This window comes from Grammomys surdaster, unplaced genomic scaffold (genome assembly GCF_004785775.1).
Source record: "Grammomys surdaster isolate TR1022 unplaced genomic scaffold, NIH_TR_1.0 125852, whole genome shotgun sequence".
Taxonomy (NCBI): Eukaryota; Metazoa; Chordata; class Mammalia; order Rodentia; family Muridae; genus Grammomys; species Grammomys surdaster.
This window is the reverse complement of record NW_021620678.1, coordinates 959,125-974,934: the sequence shown is the minus strand read 5'-3', so window position 1 is coordinate 974,934 and position 15,810 is coordinate 959,125. Positions and strand designations below refer to the sequence as shown.

At 48.6% G+C, this 15,810-nt stretch overlaps 2 protein-coding genes across 4 annotated transcripts; both read right to left on the bottom strand.

Moving 5' to 3' along the window:
• Positions 1–501: 501 nt before the first annotated feature.
• On the bottom strand, positions 502–2,275 carry Tomm22 (translocase of outer mitochondrial membrane 22). Its single transcript, XM_028789995.1, has 4 exons — positions 2,138–2,275; positions 1,854–1,972; positions 1,348–1,465; positions 502–1,158 (listed from the first exon to the last, which is right to left on the bottom strand). Exons 1-4 carry the CDS (start codon positions 2,252–2,254, stop codon positions 1,084–1,086), a joined length of 429 nt encoding a protein of 142 aa, XP_028645828.1. The 5' UTR covers positions 2,255–2,275; the 3' UTR covers positions 502–1,083.
• A 3,243-nt stretch (positions 2,276–5,518) lies between these two features.
• Positions 5,519–15,001, bottom strand: Cby1 (chibby family member 1, beta catenin antagonist). 3 transcript variants are annotated; one of them, XM_028789929.1, is made up of 5 exons: positions 14,931–15,001; positions 12,807–12,920; positions 8,619–8,724; positions 8,422–8,540; positions 5,519–7,420 (listed from the first exon to the last, which is right to left on the bottom strand). In XM_028789929.1, exons 2-5 carry the CDS (start codon positions 12,882–12,884, stop codon positions 7,340–7,342), a joined length of 384 nt encoding a protein of 127 aa, XP_028645762.1. In that variant the 5' UTR covers positions 12,885–12,920; positions 14,931–15,001; the 3' UTR covers positions 5,519–7,339. The 3 variants fall into 3 exon arrangements, with proteins under 3 accessions (XP_028645762.1, XP_028645765.1, XP_028645764.1); XM_028789932.1 differs by lacking the exon at positions 14,931–15,001 and adding an exon at positions 14,564–14,611; XM_028789931.1 differs by lacking the exon at positions 14,931–15,001 and adding an exon at positions 14,190–14,489.
• Positions 15,002–15,810: the final 809 nt, after the last annotated feature.

Genomic DNA, 15,810 nt, shown 5'->3' with positions numbered 1-15,810 from the left:
ACATACAGACATACTGTAAACAGGTTAAAATACAATATAGACTGCATATTCGTGGGGCCTGCACTATCTATAGGGGAGTCTGGAAGTGATACTCGAAGTTTCGCCAATAACCACTATGTTCTTTTTCCTTTTTGAAAACTTCACTAAGCCAGGCGGTGGTGGCGCACGCCTTGAATCTCAGCACTTGGGAAGCAGAGGCAGGCGAGTCTCTCAGCCAGCTCTGGTCTACAAATCGAATTCCAGGACAGTCAGGGCTACACAAAGAAACCCTGTCTTGAAAAAATTAAACACATACATACAACGACAAAAAAAGAAAGCAAGGTTTTTGAGGCTAGCCTGGTCTACACAATGAGTTCCAGGATGGCCAGGGCTACACAAAGAAACCCTACCTCAAAATAACAAAGGCTCTGGCTTAAGCAAGAGGAAATTTGGCAGGCAGTATCCCTGGCTTTCTAAAACAACCTAGGTGTGAAATACTATCACAAATACCGCAATGACACATTCAGTTCGAGTTCTTTTAATATTTAAATACAAAAAGTGAGCGCTGACCTTTGTTTTATACATACGAAGGTCTAAGAGCCAAAATGTGCAGAGGAAATGAGTGCCTGCTCTGCCCATTCCCTCTCTGGCTAAAGCTACAGCCAGCCTCCCTTCTCTCCCACACACACAGGGATTCCTGGTGACTGTTCTGTACTACAGGTGTAATGGATCTTGTCAGTCCCACACTGTTTACATGTCCTAGACACTTCCATTAAAAAAAAAGTTCTATGGTCAGGGGTACCTACTTCTTGCCACAGTGGGCACGTAAGAACTTCCTTAGGAGCAATTTATTAAAGGGGAGTGGGATAACCTCCACATGGCTGTACTCCAGCATTGGAGTGAGAACAGGAAGTAAGTGAGGGCATTATGAAGGGCACAGGTGTACCTGGGGTCTCTCCGTGAGAAACGGAGAAAGTTCCCACTACGTTCAAATAGATCGATGTGCCAAGGTTAAAAAAAAGAATAAAAAGTTCAAACAATCAGCAGTTCAAACACAAATGAATTTCAGAGTTCTCACACAAGGACAAATACCGACGTAAGAATCTAGATCTTTCCGGGAAGTGGAGGTAGAGCCCCTGGCATTCCTCCTGACAGCCCTGTGTTAGGCCCTAAAAGTATCTGGAAAAGAAAAAATAAGACTGTTAAGACACTGTATAGTTCCAGTAAGTCTCTTTTGTCACACATGAGGGGTAGGCAAATTCTACACTGCAGAGCACCTAAAAGTACAGGGACCTACTCCCACGTGGAGTTAAGTGCCAGTCTCCTTGGGGCTCTGCCGCTGGCCCAAAGCCAAGAGCATGTGCTTACCTGCCGTTGCTGCAGTTGCTGTTGTTGCTCCATTTGCAACTTTTCTGTCTCAAAGACAACAGGAAGAACCAGGATCATGAAGGAAGTGGTCCCAATCCACAAAGCTGCCCTGGAAAATCTGCAGAGGGAGCGTGTGTATGTGGAGCCATGCAAAGAAAAGCTGGCCATCTGGCCAGGACCGAACCTGTGACAGAACTTCCAGTACCGCCCTCAATTTTCTGAAAGCGTACCCTACCCATTCCTTGCACTAGAGTCCTAGCAGAGGCAAGAGGAGCAGTAATTACCTAGTGGTTACAGTGCATTCTCATAAGCCTCGTATATAGTAATCTTAGTCTCCTAACGACCCTCCCAGGTAAGAACTCCACTCTGCAGACCAGCCACATTGGGTATGACAATGAATCCAAGGTCACTCAACTCTAGTCTCCAACTTCCGAGGCCCGGTGTCCTTTGACAGCACCAGCCACCCTTCCATGCACACTCCCGGTTGATCTACTTCGGCCCTTTACCTGTACATCTTCTGAGCCACGAAGAGAGAGAGATCAAAGGTGGCTCCGGCGGCTGACCGGACCCTCTCGGGAAACATCTCCGTCAGACCCCAGAGTCTCTCTGATAGGGTCTCATCTAGCTGTGGGTGGAGGAGGAGTGGGTCGCTGGCGGAGCGGCAGCAGCATTGGAGCCGCCGAGCCCAGGGCCTGGCCCTTCCCTGCCGCGCGGAGAAGCTGCCCTCCCGGCTCGCGGCGTCCACACCCCGACCGCCCGCTCCCGCCCCGCTCCCCGCCGGCCCTAGCACCTCGTCATCGTCGTCTTCTTCCAGCTCCTCCTCGGCTTTCTCTGCCTCTGCTTTCGGGAGCAATTCTTCGGGGGACAGAGGCTCCCCAGCCCCGGCTGCAGCAACGGCGGCGGCCATGGCTGTAGGACACCGGAAGCGGAAGAGAGCAGGCGAGAGCGACCCACCTCTGGACAGATCGTCTTCCGGAAGCGAGCAGGGCTGGGTGGAGAGAAAGCGTTTGCATCTCCTCCAGCTCGCCCCCTTGGTGTCTCCAGCCTCTTAATTTCAACTGACAGTAAGAGCATATTCAAAGAAAAACGCGGGTGCTTCTCAGCTATTCTGTGCAGCTGGATCTGGGCTTGGCTCTGAAACTACATATTTTAGAGAGATCTGGTTTTTGTTTTGTTTTTTTGGGACAGGGTTTCTCTGTGTAGCCCTGGCTGCCCTGGAACTCGCTCTGTAGACCTCGAACTGAGAGCTGGGGTTAAAGGCGTGCACCGCCACAAGTGAGCAATACTTCTCTTATAGATAGGTCTGTGTAGCCCATGCTGGCCTCAAATTTATACAAATGTGACTGCCTGGGCCTTTCCAGGGATTAAAAGATATTTCATTGGTAGCCTTGGCTGGCCTCAGACTTCTCTTGCCTCAGCCTCCTAAATGTAGGGATTACAAGTGTATGCCATTGTACTCATCAACGAATGCGTTAAATTTATTTGAAATGAGTGTGGGTGTGCTTTGAGGCTAGAGGTCTTTGATCCCCGGTGCTGGAGGGAATACAGACAATCATGAAGCCACCTGACATGGATGCTGGGAATTGAACTTGGGCATTTTAGAAGAACAGTAAGTACTCTTTAAATGCTAAGCCATCTCTCCAGCCCTAACAACACATAATTGGAAAAAAATTCTTACTTTTAAAAATTACCCTTTTATGTGTGTATGTGCATAGGTACACATATACCATGTGCTTATGGAGGTCAGAGGACAACTTGCTGATTCAATTTGTTGATTCTCTCTGTAACAGGGTCCAGACCTTAGCACAACTGACTCTATGACGGAAGTGTCATTCAGGCTGAAAATCTCAGCATATAACAGCATCAGCCAAAAATTAAAGCAAAGAACTAGTTCAGCAAAGTCCATAGTTCTTATCCGCATCTGTAGTTCTGCTTCTGGCTAACGGCTGCTGTTTACTGAAGTATGTCAATCCAAAACATGTTTTTGGTCTGTATGTGTGCGCATGCACATATGCTTAAAAGTTCACCCTGAGAAAGGCTTGCTGGGCTACATGGGGATCCTGAACATTGGCTAATAAAGATTTTCTATTGGCTTAACACCCATGTCCACACAGTCTACTCTGGTGAATATTCATGATACTCTTCTACCATGTGGGTCCTGGGGATCAAATTCACACTCAACAGCAAGCATCTTTTTTTTTCTTAACAGCAAGTATCTTTAATCTACTGAGTCATTTCATTCTCCCCAGCCCCAGGACCCCCCCCCCCACACACACACACATTAAAACATGGTTCCATGTAGCCCAGGCTAGTCTTGAACTCATTTTGTAGTCAAAGATAACCTTGAGTTTCTGATCCTCCTGCCCCAGGTACATCACCACACAGGAATCAAACCCAGCCCCTTGCTGGGCAGTGGTGGCACATGCCTTTAATCCCAGCACTTGGGAGGCAGAGGCAGGCGGATTTCTGAGTTCCAGGCCAGCCTGGTCTACAGAGTGAGTTCCAGGACAGCCAGGGCTACACAGAGAAACCCTGTCTCGAAAAACAAACAAACAAAAAACACCTAGCCCCTTATTCTACCATCTGAGCCACAAACATGATGTTTTCTTATTACTTTTGTTGTTGTTGTTGTTGTGTTGTTTTGTTTTAAAGAGACAAGTTCTGGCTGTCTTGGAACTTGATATGTAGGCATTCAACTCACAGAAATTCATCTGCATCTCCCTCCAAAATGCTGGGATTAAACTCCTGCAACATCATGTTCAGCTTATACAGTAGTTTAAAAGAAAGTATGTTTAACAGTAAAAGGGTTTTCAACTATTGTAAAATTGCACAGAGATCAAACAGTAGGATAATGCATTGTCACCTTCAGACCAGTGGGGGATGGTCAAGATGATCCAGAAAATCCCGAGCCAATCCGGGAGCAGAGGACAGAGCTCCACAATGGGGTAGTGTGACTAGCACTGTGGGTTTAAGAACAAATGCCCAGTACCAAAGGCCACACACAGGAAGTGGAATCAGGCCAGAGGTCACAGAAAGAAAAGGACCCGTCAAGAGTTCCAGTGAGTGGTGATGGTCCACCTGGGTGGGAGGGGGCATCCTAGAACCCTCGGCCCCTGGCTGGTCCACTGCCTCTTTCCTCGAGGCTGCAGTAACTGCCATTCCTGTGCTGGTCCTGTCAGAATTTGAAGCTGGAGGTAAAGCCCTTACTTGAAGTGTGGGCCACTCGGGCCTCTACTGCCTCGCACCCACAGAAATGTCTATTTCAGTTCTTCAGTGGCAATCTTTCCCTAATCAAGCTCAGTATAGAACCTCATGAAACTGTTGCCTCAGTTACAAGAAATAATGTCAAGGGGCCAGTGGGAATCAGTTTCTAGTTTGACTAAGAAAAGCTTTGAGGGAGAATTTTAGCCAGAACCTGAAGGCAATATCTACCCAAAAAAGGAAACTTGTAAGGAGGACATGCTGGGCACTGGGGCATCTGGGACAACTTTAATCCTAGTACTTGGGAGACAGAAGCAGGTGGATCTCTATGAGTTGGAGGTTAGCCTGGTCTACATATTGAGCTCCAAGACGAGAGAGAGAGAGAGAGAGAGATCGAGAGAGAGAGAGAGAGAGAGAGAGAGAGAGAGAGAGAGAGAGAGAGAGAGATCGAGAGATCCTGTCTCAAAACAAAAACTGCATACCTCTTAAAGGAAAAAAAAGGAAATACTCTTCCTAAGGGAAATAGGGCTGAGGTGAGGACTGTAGGTATTATTCTTTTTTGTTTTTTTTGTTAACAAGGGTCACCCTTGGCCCCTTTCTAAAACCATAACACCACCACTCTGTCAAAAAAAGCCTGGTGAACCCCACCTGTAAGTCCCATGCACACACTGGCCACATCACTCTTCTATTTCTACCTCATTGTGATGGAAACAGCCTGGTCCCTTCCAACTGTTCTTCCTACAGAACAGCCATGGCTGTGGCAGCGTTCTGCTCAGAATAAATCCTCGGCTGCACAGCTGCCCTATGATCTACTGACTCCAGCACTTTGCCTAAGATGCCAGTGTTGGCAGGGGAAGCCACATCATTTGGACATACAAGTGATGCCCAGGGCCCCAGCCATAGCTCCTTCTCTTCCAGACCCCACCTCACTGGACTCGTTTCTTCAACTGAAAAAACAGTACTAAAGTTGTCATGAGAATTAAACATAGGTGCACGCCTTTATTCCCAGCACTTGGGAGGCAGAGTCAGGCACATCTCTGAGAGTTCTTGGCCAGCCTGGGTCAGCAGAGTTAGTTCCATCCAGGACAGCTGAGGCTACACAAGAGAAACTCTGTCTTGAAAAAAAAAAACAAACAAAAAAGATACCCAGCATCAGCAGTTCTCAATAAATGGTTGCCAGAAACAGTTAGCGGTCAGGACACAAGCAAACCCCATTATTCCATAGTCTGTACCTATGAGATGTGTCTGGACCCTTTTCTTGTTTCTTCAGTATTAAGCATTCTCTTGGGCTATCAAGATCACTCATGGGACAGGAACACAAGTCACTAAGCTTGACAACCTGATCAAGTTTGATCAGTTTGATCCTCATGACCCACATGGGACAAAGAAAACTGACTCCTGAAATCTGTCCCTTGACCTCCTCATCGAGCAGTAGGTCACACGAAATCTGCTTCACAAAAGCATAAAACATAATAGAGTTAAAGGGGAGAAACGGAGATTTCCAGGTCTGGCACTTGAAAGGGTGTGAGCTGCGGTTCTCCATTATGCTCTCTTGACCACACCCCTGCATAGACTATAAGCTACAGTCTCAGTGTAGGCACCTCTGTCACTGTGGGCTGGGACTCAGGCCTTCAACATTTGCACTTGTCACCTACAGCAGTTTCCAAACTGGTCTCTGAACAGAGTGATGTCACCATGGTTACAGGGCTAAGCTTTGGAAATATGAAATGTGTTCTCTGACCTCCACATGGAGCAGTGGGCTGAGGGGATACATGCAGGGGACTGAGCCTACTGCCAGGCTCAATACCAAATCAGAAGGAGGTAACCACAGTAGTGGTCCCCAAGTTAATGCTCTGGCTCCATGCCTCAACCCGAGTTCCCTGCTGGACTCTGAGGACTGGATTCCTCTCTGCCTAGAGGAGGCTAGTTTACATCAACCTGGGCAATGATTCCATGCCTTTCACTTCTTGATAGGTCTGGACCAGCTAGTGGGCACTGGTGACACCTCGAGGACACAGGAAAGCAGAGGAATTTGAACACGAAGTCATTATTTCTCTTCCAGGGTGGTCCCCCCTTCAAGGTGCTGTTTTTTTTTTCAATCCTAAAAATCCTGTCTTTTGGTGGAGCAACACAAACTTAGAACCCAGGCTCTGGTTACTTCCTGAGGAAACTACACTTTGTTGTTGTTGTTGCTGATCTATTTTTGCTACACAAGAGATTATTAAACACCATTTAATAAAAATAAATTACAATGTGCTGTGGAAGGCCGGAGCTGATGCCAGAAGAGGGTGTGGACTTGGGGATGAGGGCTCTTTAAAAGGCAGAGAGATTATAGCTGGGGGTTCAGGGGCCAGGGTGCAGACAACCCAAAGCCACTTGCTGTGCGCCCTCATATGAAGTGCTCTCTGGAAGGAGTGCCAAACCCCAGACACCAGTGTCAAGAGGTGAGTTACCAGCTGTCTGAACACGGTGACTCTGAGACATGGATAGTTATATGCTGTCACCTGCTGACAGCACCAAAGGCTCATTATTTCTAGACTGTCCTGGGGTATGCTTTAGATTGACATCCTAGGTGTATCCAGGGTACCTCCTTAGCTATGGCCCTGGCCTGGCACCTTGGGTTCTTCCATCCCATGTCTCCTCCCTATCCCCTGTCCAAGGGAGCCAGGGCCTATAAACGCTCTCCTAGGGCAAGTCTACTATTCCGACTAAAAATCAAAGGGCTCCGCCACATCCTCCTCCCCTGGTCAGTGGGCTCTCTCTAGTCTCCTAGCCAGTGTCCCCAGGCTCGTCACTTCCTCCTGCGGTTGGTAATCTTCAGCTCATCCAGTTCTTTGTCCTTTAAGTGGGACTCAGCAGTGGTTTCTGAAAGCTGGAAATAAAAACATCAGGCTGTTACAAAGAAAGCTCCATCCAGGCCATGGTGCAGACATGCACAGCTACTGTGCACCAAGGAAAGATACCATTTCTTACCCAGCTAAGCCTTGATAGCCAGAGGGATTACTCCTCCCCATCCCTCTAACACATCTACACAACTGCATGGCATACCATGTGTGAAGGACAGAAACAACAGACACTGGGTACACTGCAGTTAAAGAGATGATAAATCACTTTGCACCATATATCTCGTATAATGGAACTTAGCAAACAATGCTATAAAAAAAGAACGAATCAGGAAGATGGGATGCTCTAAAAATAATGTTCCTTTCCTCATCAGTATCTTTGACTAGGCTTTACAGTAGACGGGTCAGATACTGAACATGAAGACAGAGGGTTGGCAGTGGTCTCTGCTCTCAGAGCATGTTTGTGGCTTGTATTAGTTCCAAGAGGGAGACGCTGCTCTGATGCCCGTTGTCTTGCTGGAGAGATGAGGTCATACAGTACTTACCTGGTGGAGCAAAGAAGCTTCCCATCAGCTCCCTCGCGCCTGTCATCCCCTGCACACCACTGCCAGGCCCAGCAGACACAAGAGACATTAATTTGGTATGTACCCTCTGCAGGTCTGCACTGGGCACTGACTCCTCTAAACATGAGCAGACACCTCCACCACCTGGGATGCCTTCATCTAACCTTCATTCTTGCCACTAACCTGGGGCTTTGTCAGAGAAACGCTCTCCACTGTCTAGACCTCTTCTCCCGTGCAGATATCAGGCGCTGCTTAGACTAAAGGATACCCTTACCACAGGCACAGGGATTGTGGATTCTGTAATACTGCTCCAGCCTTTGGTGGCAAGGCTGGCTTTTATATTTGTGTGTGGATACTCAGGAAATGAATCTGGCAAATAGGTCCTGGAGAAATCAGTTGGATGGCTTGACTCAAGGTAGGGCTTCTCTAAAGGAGAACCTAGGTGTCACTTGGGATTCCTTCCTCACCATGTCCAGCAGAATGTCCACTTTCAGCCGCAGGAGATTGTTTTCTTCTTCCAACTGCTGGTTTCGTTTGCGCAGGCGCTGAGTTTCCCTCCGGTCCACACCCCCACTAATCACTGAGTCTAGAGGACACAAAACAGGAGTGAAAGGGGTCTCCTTCTACCACCCTGACTGACAAAACATCAGGAAGGGCCACTCACCTGCCACCCACTGGCCGTTTTCAAACTTCAGGCTCTGCCCTGCCAGGTTCATGGTGGGGGTTCCATAGTCCAGGCCCAGCTCCAGTTCCCGCGTTGACCGATCTAACTGTGGTAAGACACCATGATGGCTCAGGAAGCCACAGAACAAGAGATGACATCAGAACGAGAGACGATGACCCCCAGCTTCTACCATCAGTTCTAGAACCAATAACACTGGCATCTCTCCGCCTCCCAGGAGCATCTCTCTGCCCCCACCCCCACCCCCAGGACGTAGCACCTTTAAAGACACATTTTTTTGAGACAGGGTCTTCTATGCAGTCCTGGCTGTTCTGGCTGTCACTGTGTGGATCAGACCAGCCGTGAACTCACAGAGATCTGCCTCTCAAGTGTGGGGATTAAAGGTGTGTGCCACTGTCCCCCTCATAATCTTTTTACATCTACTTGACAGTTCAAAGAATCCTGCTGTGCGTTTTTATATGTAATCATACTTGGCTTTAATTCATTCGCCTCTGCTTCAGTGTATATTTATAATACAAGGAAACTTGTAAGTTGTTGTTTGCTTAATATGGAAGCACAAAATCCTAACAGCTCCTGGTAGGACTTGTTTAATATGGGGAGGTCTAATTTCTGTATTATTGAAAGAACTCATCAGACACTCCTAAGTCAGGCCTGACCCCTGTGCATTCAGACATGCGTATGACCAGCTCTGCCAGAGAGAAGCTTTCAACCCTGAGAGGGACACATGAACAGCTTGACAAGCTGGTTGTGTGCACACGGGCAGGCAGGCGTGCATGTGTGCATGTGTGCATGAGTGTGTGGGTAGAAAGAGGGAGAAAAAAACAGGCAAGCACTCCAAGTGTATGCTAAAATGTCCTTTGCTTGGTTAGGACTTCCCTGAGCACCTTATTTAAAATGACAACTCTGTTTCCACATCACTCTCCTTGTTAAAATGTCTGCCTCAACAGATGCAGGGATTTGGTTTCCCCCCCCCACACACACACACCTCTTTTATTTTTTTTTCCTCTTCTACTTGGGCTTGAACCTTGGGACTTGAATATACTTCCACTGACATATAGCCCTTACTCTGTGTGTGTGTGTGTGTGTTCATGTATGTACAGGTCATTGTTTGTACACGTGTGGAGGCCAGAGGACAAACTCAGGTGTCATTCCTCAGGTACCGTCCAGTTTTAAAAAAACATTCCAGGCCGGGCATGGTAGCTGCACATCTCTAACCCCAACATTCAGGAGGCAGAGGCAGGTGGATCTCTGTGAGTTCAAGGCCAGCCTGGTCTACAGGGGGAGTTCCAGGACAGTCAGGGCTACATAGAGAGACCCTGTCTCACCTCTGCCCACCACAATAAAGGAGTCAGCATATAGGGCATCAGCTCTCATGACGGCATTTTCAAACAAAGGCGTGCTGTGTAGGTAGGGTCTCTTTTTCCCTAGTAACCACCCTCTACTCAGTTCCCCCCCCACTCTGCCCCTTCTTTAGCATCTATGTTAAGGGGCTTTTCACTTATCCTGAAGCTCATGAAGTAGGCTAGCTGGCTGACCAGTGAGTCTCAAAGATCTTCCTGTCCTCAGCCTGGTGTCTTCTGCCTGTGCCCCGCCCCCACTCATCTGCCACAATACCAGTGTTTTACTTTTTATTAGAGTTTTTAAAAATTAGATTTGTTTGAGTGTGTATGTCTGTGTGCGTATATCTACCACATGTGTGCCTGGTACCTGTGGAGGTCAGAAGACATTGGATTCCTGACCCTGGAGTTATGGATGGGTGTGAAGCATCAAGTAGGTACTGGGATTCTGACTTGGGTCCTCTTCAAGAACAGCATGTCTTTTCAACCATGCCCAGTTTCTAAAATGTTGGCTCTGGGGATTAAACTTGGGTCCTCACATCTCTCCACTGAGCCCTCTCCTCATTCCTCATTCCTTTGCTAAAACTACTATAAATTTTGAGGGGTGTGTGTGTCTTGTTGTGATGCCTAGGCAGGCCTCGAACTTGTAATTCTGTCTCAGCCTCCCAAGTAGCTGGAATTATAGGCCTGTACCACCAAGCTAGGTCCCTCTCTCTTCCTTACGCAGGACCTAAGAGACTGGCTGATACACAGAGTTATCAATTAGCTGCTATGAGATTGATGAATAGAGACGATGGCTCTGGGCAGGCAGAACAACAGGCATGGAGGAGGCTCTTGTGAGGGTGGGTGGCTGAAGCAAAAGGTGCAGAGGACAAGGCCAGAAGGTACCTTATGTGCCTTTCTCAGAACCTGAGCCACTGTCCTGTACAACAGGATGCTATTAAGCCCCCTGGGGGAGAGAGAGAGAGCTCAGAGGTTAAGAGCACTGGCAGCTCTTCCAGAGGTCCCAAGTTCATATCCAGCAACCACGTGGTGGCTCACAACCTTCTGTAATGAGATCTGGTGCCCTCTTCTGGCCTGCAGGCAGAACGCTGTATACATAATATATAAATAAATCTTAAAAGGACTCTGTACACCATGTTTTGTGTTTCCTTATCTCAGTACTTGCCTGTGATATCCTAAAAATACTGCAGGGAGGGTGAGCTTCTCAAGTCACTCTCAGACAGTAGCTTTATAAGCACACTGCCGCCTTTAGGACAAGGGTTGTCCCAATGAGAGTACCAGGTACATCTGTGTCGTTGGTGTCTGGAAGGAGGCTTGAAGCCCAAAGCATGGAAAACTAGGATCCCAGAGTGCTTAGCCCTGGCCTTAGCACGGCTGCCATAATGATCCTAACTGGGGACTAGAGGCAATGGACTCAGAGCCTTTGGAGCTGGGGCGATCCTTGTCCCCTAACCTACAGACCTGTAAAGAACTGGCTCATCTGCACAAATGCCATGTGGGAAATGGACAAGGAAACAGGGGTCTACCATCTCTTGGTCTGAAAGACCCAGCAGTAGCACCCAGATTTAAGGACAGGGATATGGTGGGAATGAAGGACCCAGTTTGTGGCCATAGATGCTGAAAGGGTTGTGTGTGGACCTATGTGTATCTGTACCGGGGATGGGAGGGCATCTCATAGCTAGCAATGACTTTATTACGTATTTTCTAAGCGTGGGGCGGCTCCATGTTGCCTCTGGAAAGTTACCTTTGTCCTAGTGCTGTCATAGGCCCAGATGCTTTTGGACCCCCTTTTTTAGAACTGTTTTTTTTTTTAAGATTTATTTATTTATTTTATGTATATGAGTACACTATTGCTGTCTTCAGACACACCAGAAGAGGGCATCAGATCCCATTACAGATGGTTGTGAGCCACCATGTGGTTGCTGGGAATTGAACTCAGGAACCTCTGGAAGAGCAGTCAGTGCTCTTAACCACTGAGCCATCTCTCCAGCCTTGGAACTGTTATTATCCTTCTAAATGCCACTAACAGTGGCAAGTCAACATCATCTGTGACTCTCCAAAATAAACTTGATTTTTTTTTTTTTTTAGTTTTTGGCAGGACATGGGGGTGCACACCATTAATCCCAACACTTCTGAGGCAGAAGCAGGCAGATCTCTGTGAGTTTGAAGCCATTTTTGGCCTACACAGCGAGCTTCAGGACAGCCAGGACTACACAGAGACTCTGTTCTCCAAACAACAGCAGATTTATTTTTATTTTATGTGTACGAGTGCTCTGACATCATGTATGTCTGTGAACCTTGTAAATGCAGTGTCAGTAGAGGCCAGAAGAGGGTGGTAGATCCCCTGGAACAGTAGCTACAGATGGTTGTGAGCCGTCCACGTTAGGGGCTGGGAACCCAACCCAGGTCCTTTGCAAGAGTAGCAATTACCCTTAATGGCTAAGCCATCTCTCAAGCCCTGGAATTGTCTCTACCTGTACCCTGGATGCCCTGGAACTCTCTCTAAGTAGACCAGGCTAGCCTTGAACTCACAGAGGTCCCCCAGCTTCTACCTCTTGATTGTTGAAAGTAAAAGTGTAGCACTGCACCCAGCTTGGATCTGATCTTTAAATATGACTAAAATGATTTGAACAAGTTTTGGAACTAAAATGTCAGATTGGACAGCTGGGGCTGTATCACCATGAGGCTGTTGCGGGAGATTCTTAAATAAACTCTGACAGTCGTTGCCATGCAGGAATTCAAACGACTGATACTACAAACTCTGAGGATGCCCTCCCGAAGTGTTGCCTCTCCACCCAGAGATCACTATGCCACCCCGGTCTCCACTCACAGAATGTAGGTTGGAGAGAGAGGCCGACTTCCGAGGAGGGGTCTTCTTTGGGCTGAATATGCTCCCAAAGAGAGGCATCCCTGACTCGTACGGAAACACCAGCACTTCCTTCTCCTAGGGGCAAACAGATCAGTGACCTTATCTCATTGTTCATTGAGAACATTTTACCCTTTGATGATTACCAATCCTGGAAATACCTACTGGGAAGAGCCATCCATTTAGACGGAACAGCAAAAGGTTTAAGATCCTAATAGTTCTGGTGGAGCTCCCATGCGCTGGGTGCTTCCTGTGTGCCAGGCAGAGTGTGCTAAGGCCTTTGCATAAACCCATGTAACTCACAACTACCCCTCGACATGTCCCTCCTAGTCACCCCATTTGGTTGTTGACATTTGGAAAGACAAGGTCTTCAGTAGGACCAGGCATTGGAACCAAAGTTTGTGTGGCTTCACAGTGATGCTAACCTCAGACAACTCTTGTCATGAGTTGTCCTTGCCAGCATCAAAGTGTGGAGCACGGGAGGAAATTTCTCCTGTTCCTGTCAGACAATAAGAGCAGCACCCGAATGCTAACTTCTGCATAGACGTCACCCTAAAGCCATGAGGTAACATTTGGACTTCACTCCTAGATTGAGGGGGGTACTTATCACAGTCCATGTGTCAAGTCACCTGTCCTGAGAGGTGAGGTCTTAAGGAGAGAGCCAGCACATGATGGCAGTGACAGTGACACTCATCAGCACACTAGCTTTAACCACAGCACAGCCTCCTGTGATGCTCATAAAATCAGTAACCTCACTTAGGCTGGGGGAAGAGGTCAGCTTTTCAAGTAAAACAAGTAAAGACAAGTCATAAAACCATAAGGCTCCGTGGTAGGTTGGTTTTGTTCAATATATGGGTTTATGTGCTGTATGCATGCACATGTGCAGGGGTGTGTGTGTGTGTTTTATGAATATTTGTGTGTAGAAAGGGGACGTCAGGTGTCCCATGTCCTGTTGTATTCCCTTTAGACAGGGTCTCTCACTGAACCCGGAGCTAGACTGGTGGCCAGCGAGTACAAGCAGTCCTGTCTCTGCCCCCAATTAGGGCTAGAATTGCAGGTGTCAGAGTCCGTAGCAGGCTTTTTACTGGGATTTGGGGACATGAATCCAGGTTCTCATGCTTCCACATTCACTGAACCTCTCCCCCCAGGCCCCTTCACAGATTTTTTTTAACACACACACACACACTCTTCAAGGTACAGGCCACATCAGCACCCAGAAAGGTGCTCCTGTATCAGCACCTTCGAGACCTCTGGATTACTGGATAAGCAATTCTGCTGAGGTCCTAGGGTTCTTTAGCGAAGCTCTCTCATAGAGGACTAAGGGCCAAGAAAGTTAAGGGTTTGTACCTGGTTTCCAACCAACACTGTTGCTCACTCTCTGGGGAAACTCAGCATTCTATCCCCCAAGGGCCTCAGTGGCTTTGTTTGTTGTTGTTTTTAATGTGTCTGGGTGTTTGCCTGCGTACCACGTCGTGCCTTGTGTCTGCAGACTCCTGGAACTAGAGTTACTGGCGTTTGTGAGCTGGGAATCGAATCCAGGTTCTCTGCAACAGCAAGCAGTTCTCTGAGCCTCTGAGCCATCTCTCCAGCTCGTGAGTCCCTTATTTATAATCACGAGTGATAACGGCACCCAGCTGATAGGTTAAGAGTGCTTTCATGTTTACAAATTGTTGGGACATTTGATGCTCACCACGACCCTGGGAAATAGAAACTGTACTTACTGTGCGAAGTTTTAGTTTGTATCAGGCTATAAAATGCATTATCTTCGTTCTAACCAAAAAAAAAAAAAAATTAAAGGAAGCATCTTTGGTTTTCACTGGATTCTCAAAGGGAAAGGTGTCTCGAAAAAGTTAAGAGCCAACCAGTCTCGCGTCTGCAGGCTCAGGGGCCACAGGACCCTAAGAGTTGAGTACGGGTTAGGAGAAGACCTTCAAAGAATGGGTCAAAACACCACCTCCGTGTCACCGTCGCGAGCCGCGTCCGCGGAGCACGCCACCACCCAGCCTGCCCGCTATCCTCTCCAGGGGTACCTGGGCATCCCACCCACCACGACGGGCGCAGACATCTGCCCGCCGCCCCGAGATGTACCTGTCTGCGAAGCCAGAGTCCAGAGCTAGCCCTCAGCCTTCTGCAAGGATCCGCCCAGGCCGCGTCAACCGCCGCGACCGCGATTGGCGGGCGCCGGGCTCCGTCGTGCGCACGCGCAGTTTCTCTGGCTTCCACCACTAAGGACGGAGGGGGAGCCACCCCCGAGACGAGCCTCCTCGAAGCAGCGGGGCCCCTGCCGTCTCCCTCCGGTTCATGAATAGAGAGGAAAGCTTTGAGCAGGTCTTCTGGGATCCGCACACGCCTTGTAGCATAGGCCGGGAGAGGCGTGCCTCCCTAAACACGTTGGTCTGGTCCCCGGGTCAGCGCCGCCGTCGCCATAGTAACTGTGTACAGTGGCAACAAGGCAAGCTGAGAGCTGCTTTGTTGTGGTAAAGGAGTAAGTGGTGACACCGACTGGACTCACAGTAGCAAAATGGCCCGACTTGCGGCTCCCCCGCCCCTGCCACAAAGCAAACCGCGCCCCTTCCCGATGGTTTGGGGCCGCGGATGCTGGCGGCCTTCCGGAGCTTGGTCGGTTCACGGGAGGGGCCGATGGCGGAACCCGCCCTGAGGCTTCGGGATTCGGCTGAAGCTTTCAGGTAAGACAGACGGACAGACATGACGACTCCCTGCCACTAGCAAACTGACTCCTGCCAGGCCTGCCTCCTCCACACTCCCACAAACAAGGGAAACTGAGGCCCGGGGAAGGTCGCCCAGTGAATAAGGGACAGAGAACTGGAGAGTTAGCTCCAGGATTCCTCAAGTCCTAAGGGCCGGTATTGTAGCTCAGTTTGGTAAATGAAGAAATGGGCCATCCAGGAGGCATTTCCTGGGTGCCTCGTGGGTGCACGAGATCATCTGATCCATAAAGGGCAGGAAC